We start from the raw sequence: 13,870 nt of genomic DNA, 5'->3' as shown, positions 1-13,870 counted from the left end.
TTGAAGAAACTTTTTGATGATGACGACCAAAACGGCAACATCATTAATCGGAAATCATGGAGCAAAGCTTTATTGAATATTTAAAGCGCCTTTAGTACTGGTTTACTTTTGCTGCAGTCGTCTTGACATAAAATACAAATAAAAAGAACACTACTGTAATCTCTGCTAATAATGTTCAAAAGCTTGACGGAAAAGATAATGCAGCAACCACCTTGGCTAGCAAACAAGTAAATAAAATCAATGGTCAGAGATTTTTTGCGGTCGAATAATTGTGACCAACCATTTAACTTATGTCGTTGGAAATATATCCCTTTTGAGAATTAATTTGTCACAATTCACAAAGACCAAGTGGTAATTAAATATGGCTAATTTTTCAAGGCACAGCAGCACGTACAGGTGGTACTTGCAGGCCGAGTTTCTTTCATTTTTATCACCTAATGCTATAATTAAGCTATGAGATTTATTATACATTAATTATTGTACATTCTCACATTTCATATTTATAATTTTTTATAAAACGTGAGACCTGATAAATTTTTTTTTTTAACCTATATATCTAGGTTCGAATGTGAAAACGAAACCATTTTCATTTCATTTAAAAGATGGTATCATAGTAAAACATGAGATATTTTAATCATTTTACATTATGATAATATCGAACATAATTCTTTTCCAAGATATCTCGTGGGGCTTTGTATGAGGATGTCATCGAGTATAGCATGCGTTGGGATCATGCCACGGGTTCATAGGAGTCCAATATAAGACTACTCATCTTAAAATTATCTGTCTTATACTAAATGATACTATCTATATCACTTTAAATTGAAATCATCATTATCCCACCGTGACATACAAGATTGTGTGACTAATTAGTCATTAGCCAAAACTCTAATAATAAAATTGATAGAAATTTAGTTTATCCAATAATAAGACGATATATATATAGAAAAATTTTATCTACCATTTTTACATATCACACTTTTTTTTTCTTTTATCAAATATATAGTATATGAATGATGAGTAGAATAATTTAATAATTTTAAGAAGAATAAAATAAAAAAATGTAAATTTTCTTTAAAAAAAAAAATAATTTGCGATGTATAGAGATGATGAATAATAAAATTCAAAATATCTGTGCGGAGCCGAGCACCAAAGGTTAGCAAAGTTAGCAAGAACATCATGGCCCATAATGAAATGGGGTTGTCAGATCTCATATCAATATATACATACATCATACATTATTTTTCTACGACATAATCAAAATTAAAATTTTAAATATGGTGTAAAGACTTTTAAATGTAATTATTATTTTAGCATCAAATAAAAAAATAAAAATAAATAAATCACATATTAAGATTAATGTATGAGGATTTTATGAAACACAAATGAAAATAAAAGGCAAGATAATTGCAGTCATCTTAATATTTAACAGTTTCAAATCCACAAAAATATTATGTCCTTTTCTTCATTTATAGTTTCCAAATTCAAATACTGGAAATAAACTGATCAACAACTCCAGGAATCTTACAAATCACTTACCAAAAAGGAACCTTGATTTCGATGATGATCAATTATATATATATATATATATATATATATATATATAATTTTCTTTTACTCCTCGAGAAGCACTTCTCCACCCTTCTTGCCTTTCCCGGTCCTCCTCCGACTACCGGTACTCATGACGCTGCCACCATCGCGCCTGAGATTGCCATCATTGAAAATCAACGGCAAGTCGTTGGCTTCATCGGTATCATCTACAGTGGCGATATGGATGCAAGAACATCGCTCCAAAGAAGCAAAGAAAGCAGTCGTGACGCCATTGAAGAACCACATAGCCACCCCATCAAGCTTGCCGCACCCGGGTGAGGCATGGGCCGACGAGGTCCGGGGCGTGGGCTTGACGACGGATTTGGATTGAAAAGTGAAGCAGGTAGCACAGCTCGAGGAGGTAGCGGCAGCCATTTATAATAAGTTGGCCGGAGAGCCAAAAGTACTCGCAATTCTCAGCTCAGGGAAAGAAAGATCTAGAGATGTTGAGAGGCTTGAAGAACAACTTTAAGCACCTCTCTCTATTAATTAAGAGGCTGTTGATGATTTTATAGGAAAGAATGGATGTTATGGAAATACGAACCTGTATCATTAAGAGTTACTGTGCCAGCGAAAGTGACGTCGTGTAAAGTATTCACATATTGGTGTCGTTTGGTGGGTCGATTGGGCCGTAGGAATTGATCATTGATCTGTTCGACAAGTCGTCTTCACGTACCGTACATACCATCGGACTTCCAGTGACTTCCGAATTTCCTGTGAACAAATAACATACCACGGAGAGCTCAGAAAGGACTAAAAATATCGATCATTCTTATATATTGATTTTCTTGTGGTTATTCAGTTACAATAAAATCATATTGTAAATATCATGGGTGTAGAATTTGTTCTGAACATGAGTACTATACGTCTATCGTTGATTTTCAAGAAACAATAATATTTTAGCCAAGGATGGTCATCGAGAGAGTTAGGTTGAAAGCTAAATAGGCATCTCATTTATGCAGAGTTAGGGAAATGCCACTTTCCTCGAGATAGTGTTTTTTAATGAGTTTGTGATTTTTTTTTAAATGTTTAAAGGGATATAAAAATTTTTGGAAAAAAAAAAATTACACTATTCGTGAGGTATAAGTTCTCAATAGATTTTTTATAGGTGAGTATAGCATTACCTATATATATATATATATATATATATTTACTTCATAGATTGATGATCTCCAAACCTCAAAATTAAATTTCTTAGCCCTAAGATCACTCCTCCTTCGATCATCCTTTTATTAGTAAACCATTTGAAACATCACATGGCATCAATAGATGTTTAGTGTTGCGTATTAACATGTTACTTGTAAAGAAAAACACCCAACAACAACTCCCATCCAAGGAATGGTGGAGGGGACCTCCATCTCCACCTCCCCCTCCTACCTTACTGAAGTAATAAGTAGGAGACATTCACAAAAAGGTGGGAAATCCCTTTCCCATTTGTGAATTTGACGAGGAGATCAGGGAACCCCTCTCTCGTGCCATCCCACGAACGTTTTCAGGGTGGCCATGCCACCTCTTGTAGATGGAGATAGGGTTATAAATCTGTCCAGTTTGAATATTGGTCTGTGTGGTTTGGCCTAATTATTTTATTATTATTTTTAAATAAATTAATAACAAAAATTAGTTAAATTATTAAATTAAAATTAAATGAATTATTAATGTGGATTATGTAACTAACTCATTAAAAAAAATATTTTACTGTAATTGTATTTATGATATTGATAATTACTACTTACTAACTTAGACTTTATTCTTTAGTATGAATAATTATTAATTGTTAGGATGGAGACAGGTTTTGAAGTTGAAAAATCTAGAAATAGTGAGTTCGATTGAGTGTCGCTCGAGCAAAACTTTAACCGTGAGTTCGCTCGAGGTGCGCTCAATAGTGGACTCAAGCAAAACTCAACCCGTGAGTTCGCTAGAGTCTCGCGCGATAATGGGCTCAATCGAGACATAAACTCCAATATTCACTCAAGCCAATGTTAATAAACATCAAATAATTTCATTATACATAGATTATCCATGCATGCTTGCTTGCAACTCAGATTTTTAAAAAAAAAATTACTTAATTATTTTAATTAAGTGTAAATATTAGAGTATGTATGATTGTATAATGTATTAACTATTTACATCTAAGGACATAAATTATCACATGATTTATAATTTATTATTAATTTATAACATATATTATTTTACATTTTATATGGTAAATGATAATAAATTATATAAAAATTACATCATTAACTTATATAGTTACTGTATAAAAATAATATATTAAATTATTAAAAATATTTTAAAAAAATATATATAGAGGTTCAGACCAATTTGATCTAGTCCGATCCAAAATTTGTAAACTCTAAGACTAAACTGAATGTCATCGATCCATATATTTTGAGATCAAGATCAACTGATCCATAATTCGGTCCGGATCGGATTACTTACAACCTTGGGTGGAGGTTCCTTTCAAATCTCAATTCAACTAAAATAAATTTGGGAAGGGGGCTCCACATCAAGTCATAAAGGGAAGTGTTACTCCATGTGTCCTTGCAAGATTGTGCCACCACTCAGGGAGGATGTGATCATTCTCAACTCGCACTAGTGTCATGAACTAACAAGTTTAATTTAAAGTTTCGGGACCAATATGCCTATTAAACAAGGAACATGGGCTGTTTTAGTATTTGATCTCAAAACATATAATTGTATAAGTTAATCCATGTGCTATATGTGTATATGTCTGTGTGTGAGAAGACAAAGGATGTGATGGAAGGGAATGAGGAGGAGAGGCTGCCTGTTAAAATTTAGAGTCATGCTATCGGTACCGATTCATAGTTTGATCGATAATTGATAACTGTAGTTTTTTATTTTTGTATTTTTTTATATTTTTTAAATATTTAAAAAAATATACAAATTCATTAATAATCACTTCCTTAATTATTAAAAAAAAATTAAAAAAAATAATCTGTCAAACCATCGGTTCACATAGGATTTCTCTAAATTTAAATAGATGACAAAAAAAAAAAAAAAATGTGGAAGAGGAAGACAATGATGAAACATAGGTGAGAGTGCGTCTCATGATGTTGGTGACCCACTCAGACGATCCCATCTCATATTTTCATTAAATATTTGCTACATGGAGGGGAAAATGTTTGTTTTATAAGGGTAATGTGTTTTTAGCAAACACGATGGCATTATTTGAATAATCATATAATCACCATCATCCTGCGTTAGTACGTTACGCCTTCAAGCATGGGCAAGTCAAGTGAACTCGACTGCCTGAAAAGGATGGGCTGAATAATGCAATTAATTAGTGGTGGGCAGCCCAGCTTCCACCTGGCCCTCCTAGCAGGGGCGGGGGACAGGGAGGGCCCAATCCTATCATATATTTTTTCATTTTTCATTTATATATTTTATTATATAAATAAATATATTTATGTTATACATATTTATAAATATTTATTATTTATTCTATATATAAATATAGTAATATCTATTAAATAGAATTTTTATTTAATATTTTGTGTAAATTGTAATGTAATAAGGTAAACTTTTTATAGATTACTAGGTCAATACAAAAATTTCACATTGATTAAGTGTGAGACTTGTATTATGAAGGTATACATTACAACTTATACAAAATAGGCATTAATAAATTTAAAAATTATAGTCATATTTACAAATTTAAATTTATAATTTGAGTTTAAAAATATATGTTTGATCACTTTTAAATTCAGAAATAATTTTTAAATTTAGTAAATTATAATCAATTATTAAAGTAGATGAGAGGCAGGAAGGATTGGGAGTTCACCCCAATGTTTTGAATACCGTACCGGACAGCGTACCGGTCAAGGCACTGGAACGAAATATTTCGGTACCGGTACCGTTTCGGAGATAACGTTTCGGGATAGTCGATCTATAAATAAATTATATATATAAATATATATAAAAATTATATTCTAAAATAATAGTCTATATATAAATAAATTATATACAAATACATATATATATAAATTATAAATAGTCTAGTCTGAATTGAGGGTTAAAAAATAAGTTTGTAGTTTGAAAAAACGAAAAAAAAAAAAAACACAGGCCGAAATATCGGCCGGTATGACCGGTACCGGCCGGTATTTTGGCCGATACGGAACAGGTATAGTACCTGTACCGGCCGGACGGCCGAAATGAAAAATTTCGACTGTACCGGCCGGTACGGTACGAAATTTAAAACTTTGGTCCACCCTGCCCCAAGCATGCGGAGTGGGGTATCCCACCGCAAGGATATAGGGGGTGGGGGCAGGGAGGGGCCATACCATACCGTATGTACTGTTAGCACCCCTACAATTAATACTAGTTCAACTTGGAGTATCAGTTACAACCCTCTTTCTTTGTAGAGAAATTAGAATGTTGAGATTTTCACTTTTCACCCTATAAATTTCTCTTTTGGAGCTCCATTGGCCTAATGAGTGATTACGAAGAAGTATTATAGCTGCTAATATTGTTGTATTCCAATATTTCAAAAGTTGGGATCTTGCTCGATCTTCTCACTTTGATTTATTCGGACATTTGTGAAACCGTTAATGCCACGTCACTTTTATATTATTATTTTAATAAATAAATTTTTTTTTAGAAAAAACATGATTTTATAAATCTATTATGCGCCAAATTCATCCATGTTTTCATCTCAGAAATTTTCAGAAATCCTCTTCATTCCTTGCCAAACTCATCCCTATTTTGCATCAACTATCTCGTCTTTGTGCCGTCAAACCTGTCATGAGGGAAAGTGCCGAGAAGACATGTAATGGAGCGAGGAAAGCGACCATTTTGCTTTTTCCTCATCCACTGTCACGTTTCATTGCCGTCGTGTGCTTTCCCACTTTTTCTTTTTTCTTCCTCCTCGGCTTCCATTCATCTCGTTCCAAAAAAAGTCAAGTCTTTGAGTCTGAAGTGGAGGATTCTTTTGGTTTCCTTCTTTGAAAACTCTCCCATCTTTACCTACCTTATTCCTCAACTCAAAGAACAAGTCTAATTTTCTCTTCCTCTTTCGCATTACTTATTCTCTTTCTACTTCTAGAATCTATATAAAGCTCATTCATTCATCACCCACGAGTCCTGGCTAGTTTTTACCACTAGATTTTGACAATTCTAAGAGAAATCTTATTTGGGTTTTAGTCCCCTTTTTTTTCGAGTTTTTGAGTTTTGAAAATCCGAATTTGTGTTAGGTTTCGAGTGAATCTTGAGTAGCTGATACATTGTTGTGGGAAGAAAAAAATATTCTGTAGGAACTTTGATAGATTGTCTCGGGTGTTTCGGTGCGAGTTCAATCTTGGAGATGAGGTGTACTGGTGAAGATTTTCTCGGGTGGAGTTTGATTTCTAGAAGACTGGTGAATTGGGTGGAACTCGATTTTTGAAAGACTTTTACATTTGAAAACACACCATTTAATTAAACATATCGTTTAATTAAAACTGAGTTGGAACCCAGGTACGCGGCGTGTACGCATCCCGGGTGAAAGTAGCTTTTTTGTTTTAAGAATGATTTTCTCTTCAGTATTAATCATGTTTATAGAGAAAGTAATGCGCTAACAGACAATCTAGCAAATTATGATATTACGGGACATACGGTAAGTTTTTCATCTCTTTTAACTCCCTAAGTATATGATTACTCTGTTCTCTCTAGATTGTACAGGTTTTCCTACTATTAGACACTAAATCTTCTAGGTTTTTTCTTAATCTTCTTGTAAACTTATTAAAGTCTTTTTAATTTTTTAGGAATTTAATTTTGGGCTTTTATTTTTTCTCTTTATAACCCCCCAAATTTCATTCCTTTTTTTAGGAATAAAATTAGTTCTCGTCCTTTTTCTGAAAACAATCATTCCTCCTTATTACATGAATATTTTTATTTATTTTTCCTCCAAAGTTTATCGTTTCGCGGTTCGACAATCAATCATCTAACAATCAAATTAAGATTTCTTAGAGTTGTTTTTTTTTTTTTTGAACTTCTAAGAATTATAGTTGAAAGTAAAGAGACATATAAAACGAGTCATTAAGACTGCTTAATAAATTTATACAAATAATAACAAATATTACACTTTCTATTTCACTTTGATCAATCTTTTGTTTCTTTCAATTCATAGAGTTTAGATAAAACTACATAAAAAAAAAATGGTAATAAAAATAAGCATCTAAAATAACGAAGAATCTAAACATGATTCTCCTCCTAAAGGAAATTTAGATAAACGAAGAAATTCATTTAGAATAATGCTACTTGTCCCGATAAATGAGTCGGTTTTGATAAATTTATTATTTTTATTTAGTAATTAAGAAAATATTTTTAAATAATATTATAATTTTTTTTAAACATGTAAGGATATAAAAAATAAATAAAAAGAAAAAAAATACCGAATGACTTTATCGAGACCCATCGTCGAACTACACAAGCACCACTCATTCATCTAAAGAAACTTGTTTCTCTTACATGCTGAAGAAAGAAGATAAAGAAGATTAAATTAAGAAAAATATAACTTTTCATTTCACATTATGATTATTGTCAAAGGCATGATATTATTACAATTTTATCTTCACTTTTTTTTTTCTTTTTTCTTTTTATCTAATATTCTTAAAATATGTAAATTTTGTATACTCTTATTAAAAAAAAAAATCTACAATTAAAAAAAATCATATGAATCTTATATTTATTTATTTTTAAATAGTGTATACATTTACAAATTCTAAAATTATAAATATTATTATTTTTTTAAATCAAACTTCTCATATTATCCATTCAGGCTAATTATTAATTGCAATCCGACTATTAGGTCTAGTTTATTTTCAGAAAACATCTCATCTCATTTCATTTCGACTTCGTTTGGAAATACAATTCATCTCAACTCATCATTACAACTTTTTCAAATCTCAACACAAAATATAATAAACAATTAACTTTTTCAAATTTTAAAATAATAATAATAATAATAAATAATATTTTAATAATATTTTAACAACTCAACTCAACTCAACTCATTTCAATATCCAAACGCACTCTTTATCTCATATTATTATTACAATTTTTTCAAATCTCTATACAAAATAAAATAAAAAATTTAATTTTTTAAAATCTTAAAATAAAAATAATATTAAAAAATATATTTTAATAATATTTTATTTAATTTTTTAATTTTAATTCCATCTCATTTCATCTCTCTCAAAACAAATCCTTAATTGCCCATCTGTCATATCAGCGTGAAAGCCGCGGGCGCGAAGGATAAGAATATATAGCCAACAGATTCCGGGGGACTTCTCGTCACACTGAGTACAGATACAATGTACTCGCTTTTTTTGGGAGCCATCTGTTATGTTTCAATGGAGCAGAATCATAAATATTAAAAATTATTTTTTTACTCAAAATTGAAACGAGTATTACAATATTGGGACAGAATCATACAATTTACTAGCCAACAGGTTGAGGCATTGATTTGATATATAAATAGTATTATCTAATCACATCTTATTATTATATTTTTTAAATTTTCACATAAAATATAATAAACAATTCAATTTTTTAAAATTTTAAAATAATAATAATATTAAAAAATAATATTTTAATAATATTTTATTTAATTTTTAATTTTTATATAAAATCATTATATCTTATCTCACTATCCAAATAAGACCTCAGGGGCAATTTTGTTTCCTAGTTATGAAGCTTGATTAATGGAAGCTGCTGATCAACAACTATATATAATAGTGTTTAGAACAAGCATTAAAGAGAAAAAAAAATCAAGGAAAAATATGGAAGAACGATCTTTGCCATAAACATTACCAAAAAAAAAAAAATCATATCAATGCTTGATTGTGATATAGTAATCTCACCGTGCTGACATGTCACGGGCCCATTGGTTGAACCGAATAAATAACATGATAAAAAGGAATCGATTAAACCTATTCCACTGTTAAAGAGCCCGCGTTGGAGCTTACCAAATTAACATGAGACAGAACATTCAAAGTCTATAAATTCATCAGCGAGCAGAGCATTGGTTTCCCATACGCAAAGAGCCAAAAAAAATAATGTTAGTGAATCCGGAGAACATGTCTTCTTATAAGCTTAGCACCCTCTTCACAATAGCCCTCCTCCTTAGCTTGGCTCTAACATATGCCGCCGTTCTTCCCGAGCCTGCTCCGGCACGAGGAGAATCTCTGGCTACAACTCGATATGAGGTATGTATGTACATCCAATATTTAATTCACTCTTTAAACAATCTTTTTTTTTTTTTTAATTTTTGGTTGATTTTTTTTGGGTGTGATTTATATATATATAGGATGTTGAAGCAAGAAACCTGGAAGTTGACGAGAGCTGTGAAGTAGGAGGAGCAAAAGTGAAAGAAGAGTGCTTGATGAGAAGAACCCTCGCTGCTCATCTGGATTATATCTACACACAAAAGAATAAGCCGTGAAGTACTTCTCGTCGATACATGTTGATCTCTAGCCAATCATTAGCATCAAATCATAATGAAGTGAATTGCAATCTGTCGCTATAACCAAATTAAATAAATCGAGGTTTTTGGTCTGTATCAATTATATTTACACTTTAAGCTGTCTACTGCCTCTCGCTATTTTTTCATGTTCAGATTTCTTGCATGTTATATAGCCTTCAGTTCTATTGGGTGAGTAAGGAGAGAGTTGGAAAGTTTGGAATTTGGTGAAGCATCTCCCCATGCCCAGCTAGCTATTATTTAGAGAATAATGATTATTAATATATTTTATAACTTATTTTACAATTTACCAATATGACACTATCACTAAAAAGAAATATTGAATTTTTTTTATTTCAATTTTAAATTTTATATAACCATATTCCATTTAAAAGTATAATTTATAAGAAGAAAATTATAAAAATAATTGTAGGTATATTGTTATTATTGTTGAGCTATAGCACCATAAAAAGATTAATGAATACCAATAATTTCCAGCAACTCTCAAGTAGCGATAATTCATAATTCATATTAGGGAGTTTCATTTAATTTTTGCTCTGTTTTTAGGTCGTCACCAGCATATGTTTGGTCAATTCATCAAATTCCTAATATATATTTTTCCATCGGCAAGTTTTTATCAAAATGGTATCCAAATTAATCACTAGTGATAAACTTAACGCGCATAATTAAGCAAAACCCTCCGGTGTTCGACCTCAAAATTGGTTCGAGTTTCAAACTAATTATTGATAAAATCTACTACTTTTTCAATTTTCTATAAAAAAAATAAACTCATATCAATTTATTTCATAAATTTAAACACATATCTCAACCTATTTATATTCAAATATATTTCAATAAAAGCATTGACATTGGCTTCATCAGAGTCATCTAAAAAATTTGATAAAAAATATGTATTTTTCATAAATATAAAACCCCTCTAGTCATAACCCCACATTTGATTAGTCATTGGATTAGTCAAAATAATAATATAATATTATTTTTTTAATAATAATATTTTTAATATATTTATTTTTTCATATTTTATAATTACACTAACCATATGTTAATTAATACTTTAATTTAATACTTAAATTATTATTTTCCAACTAATTTTTTTTCCTCAACCTAGTTAATCCTGATTAATACTTAAACTGTGGTGAGATTAAACTGAAATCCATCTATGATGATTTTGTAATAAAATATTGGGAATAGATCATGAACAATGTGCCTTCAAATATGAAGGTGAAAGTAAATATACTGTAGCTCAAAGTTAGAGCTTTGATTGTTTACCAAATTAAATGCAGCGTTTTAACCACAAACCATTCAAATTTTGAAGATTCCTCCATTTTAAAGAGCCCGACAATGCTCTAAGATCTACATAATATTACTATTCATAAATTAACTCAAATATGAGATCCAAACAGGCTCATCTTTGGTCAAACGAGGTCTACAAAAAGCAATGATTAACATCATGACAAAAAGGATGCAAGTGCAATTACCACAGAATTCAGCACCCTAAATTTCCATTTATCCCGACTTACATAATTTCTTCTTCTTTATTCTCCTCATTAATCCGAAGAACTTTTGTCCAATATATATGTTTATGTATGTCTTTGTTGCCAAAATGAAGGCAGTGTCAAAGACGGCTAAGACACACTGGACTATGTGTGAACGCTGACTTGCTGCTCGCCTGCAGCGTCATCTAGAATGATTACCTCCAAAGCTAGTCATTGCTGATGAAAAGGTGTACCAGAAATTACAGACTAGAAATTTATTTCCTTCCTATGAATAGATGGTCATTGAGTCCCATTTTTCCTATTTGCACAATAGATCCCTGAGCTACCCACCTGTTGAGGAGGAATTAACTTTCTTTATTCATCGGATGCTTTAACTCTAGATGGAACAACTTCAATCATCAGCAGCTGAGCTTAGATACCTGTAATTCATTTCTTTCGGATGGGGATCGAGATGTGCAACCATGAAGAAAGCATGAATTGTCCAAGAAATGCAGGATTCCACCCATTGATAAAAGAATCTTCAAAATCACTTATCGGCTCAAGTAATGGGTACAGGAACAGTTACAGAATCACTGCCAGGAAACGTTTTTATTCCCAGAACATATATGTGAGCTTAATGGTATTTCCCTTGACCCATTTAGGAGTCACGACCTTCCCACTCAGACTTCCCAGTTCATAAGCAAGATATCCATAATTCATTTCTTTCTGAATGAGGTCAAGATGTGCAAGCATAAACAAAGCTTGAATTGTCAATATATGCAGAATACAACGCATTGATAAAGGAATTGTTAAACTCCCTTATTATCAGCTTTTAAGTTATGGGAACAGGAACAATCACTACCAGGAAACCCATTTTATGGAAATTTGTGCACAAAATAAGTGCGTATAATGATTGTAGGTCTACTTTAAGTTCATTTGAGACAGAATCTTCCCACTCAGACAGCACAATCCATACCTACTTCCATGCATTATAAGTCTCAGCTGCTCTGATGGTCCAAATTATTACTGGTTAAAAATAAACCATCATTCTTCCTTTCTTTTTTTCTTCAAAAAAAGGGGGGACAAACGACTTTAACCACAATCTTTCATAACATTTTCTAAATCTGGGAGAATCCATCTCAAAATGGGAAGATACTGCATTTAGGTAAAGCTCAGGGTACACCTTTTCATCAGTAGAATATTAGATCCATATTGATACTTCAAAAAGGACTATGAGAAAATAAAACAAATAAACTACCAAAGTACAATTTATGGTTTGTGTATGGCAAATTAAAACAACAAAAACGAAATGAAAAAACATCAGGCGTTACATACCCTGGACGGGAAGATAAAAATGATGGAGATATTACACCAAGAGTCTTCTGTCAAAATACAAATGCTGGCAGTAATATGCTACCTGATGAAACAAATGCTACAAGATCCCAAGCACGGTCATTAACAGAGGTAAAAGAGTATCTGATTGGCTAACATTCAATCATAAATGAAAAAAATCAGAAGAAGACGAGAAAAATAAGCTCCACAAGTAATCATTTATACAAAAGAAAATGGTCTGGAAGAAGTAAACAAGTTCAATTCACACAGTTTAATAGCAAACGACAGACAAGAAGCCGACTGAATAAGCCGTATCAACCTTTTGAATTAGTCGCAACAATAAGCAATTTTAAAAATGTTTCTATATGCACCACGAACTATACTTTTTGGAGAGGAAAGGAAACGGTATCAAAGATACATCAAAACAAACAATTACCACTTCTGGTCCAACTTCAACCACTCTACCATTAATGCCCCGTTTGGTGAACTAAGATCAACTTAATCCAGTCTAATTTTAAACTGAGTCTAACATCCAAACACTCAACTCTCAAATCACTAAATTCATCTCAACTCAAAAAATATTTACATGTGGGACTTTCAACCTTTTTCAACTCAACACATTTTTACACGAGAGATCACAACCTTTTTTAACTTTTCATAAATATATCTAAACTTATATTAACATCCAAACACATCTTTTTTTTTTTTTTTGATCGGTAACATCCAAACACATCTAAACTCATTTTAGATGCCTCACAAAACTCACTCCATCATCTTAACTCACTACTATTCATAAAGAACTTAACTCATCTCAACATACTAGTAAAAGTTCAGCAAAGTACTATCTGACAAGAAATCCAGCATACTCCTTCGTTTGAGAGAGAGAGAGAGAGAGAGAGAGAGAGACCCCGAAAATAAACAGTAAAGACATTCTTTAGAAGAAGAGGAAAGCAATGAATTTTCAAAAGCTCTCTCAATCAAAATGAACTAGACG

At 31.5% G+C, this 13,870-nt stretch overlaps 1 protein-coding gene across 1 annotated transcript; it reads left to right on the top strand.

Annotated features, from left to right (window-relative positions):
- Positions 1–9,536: 9,536 nt before the first annotated feature.
- Positions 9,537–10,279, top strand: LOC121263202 (phytosulfokines-like). The gene is made up of 2 exons (XM_041166036.1): positions 9,537–9,794; positions 9,896–10,279. Exons 1-2 carry the CDS (start codon positions 9,645–9,647, stop codon positions 10,028–10,030), a joined length of 285 nt encoding a protein of 94 aa, XP_041021970.1. The 5' UTR covers positions 9,537–9,644; the 3' UTR covers positions 10,031–10,279.
- Positions 10,280–13,870: the final 3,591 nt, after the last annotated feature.

The sequence above is a fragment of the Juglans microcarpa x Juglans regia genome, chromosome 4S (genome assembly GCF_004785595.1).
Source record: "Juglans microcarpa x Juglans regia isolate MS1-56 chromosome 4S, Jm3101_v1.0, whole genome shotgun sequence".
NCBI lineage: Eukaryota > Viridiplantae > Streptophyta > Magnoliopsida > Fagales > Juglandaceae > Juglans > Juglans microcarpa x Juglans regia.
The sequence above is the reverse complement of the archived record's forward strand: the minus strand, read 5'-3'. Positions and strand labels throughout refer to the sequence as shown.

Excerpts from the sequence above, each read along its gene's own strand:
- LOC121263202 (XM_041166036.1), top strand. The coding sequence starts at position 9,645 with ATGTTAGTGAATCCGGAGAACATGTCTTCTTATAAGCTTAGCACCCTC. Across the intron at positions 9,795-9,895 it reads TGGCTACAACTCGATATGAG|GATGTTGAAGCAAGAAACCT; the intron begins GTATGTATGTAC and ends ATATATATATAG.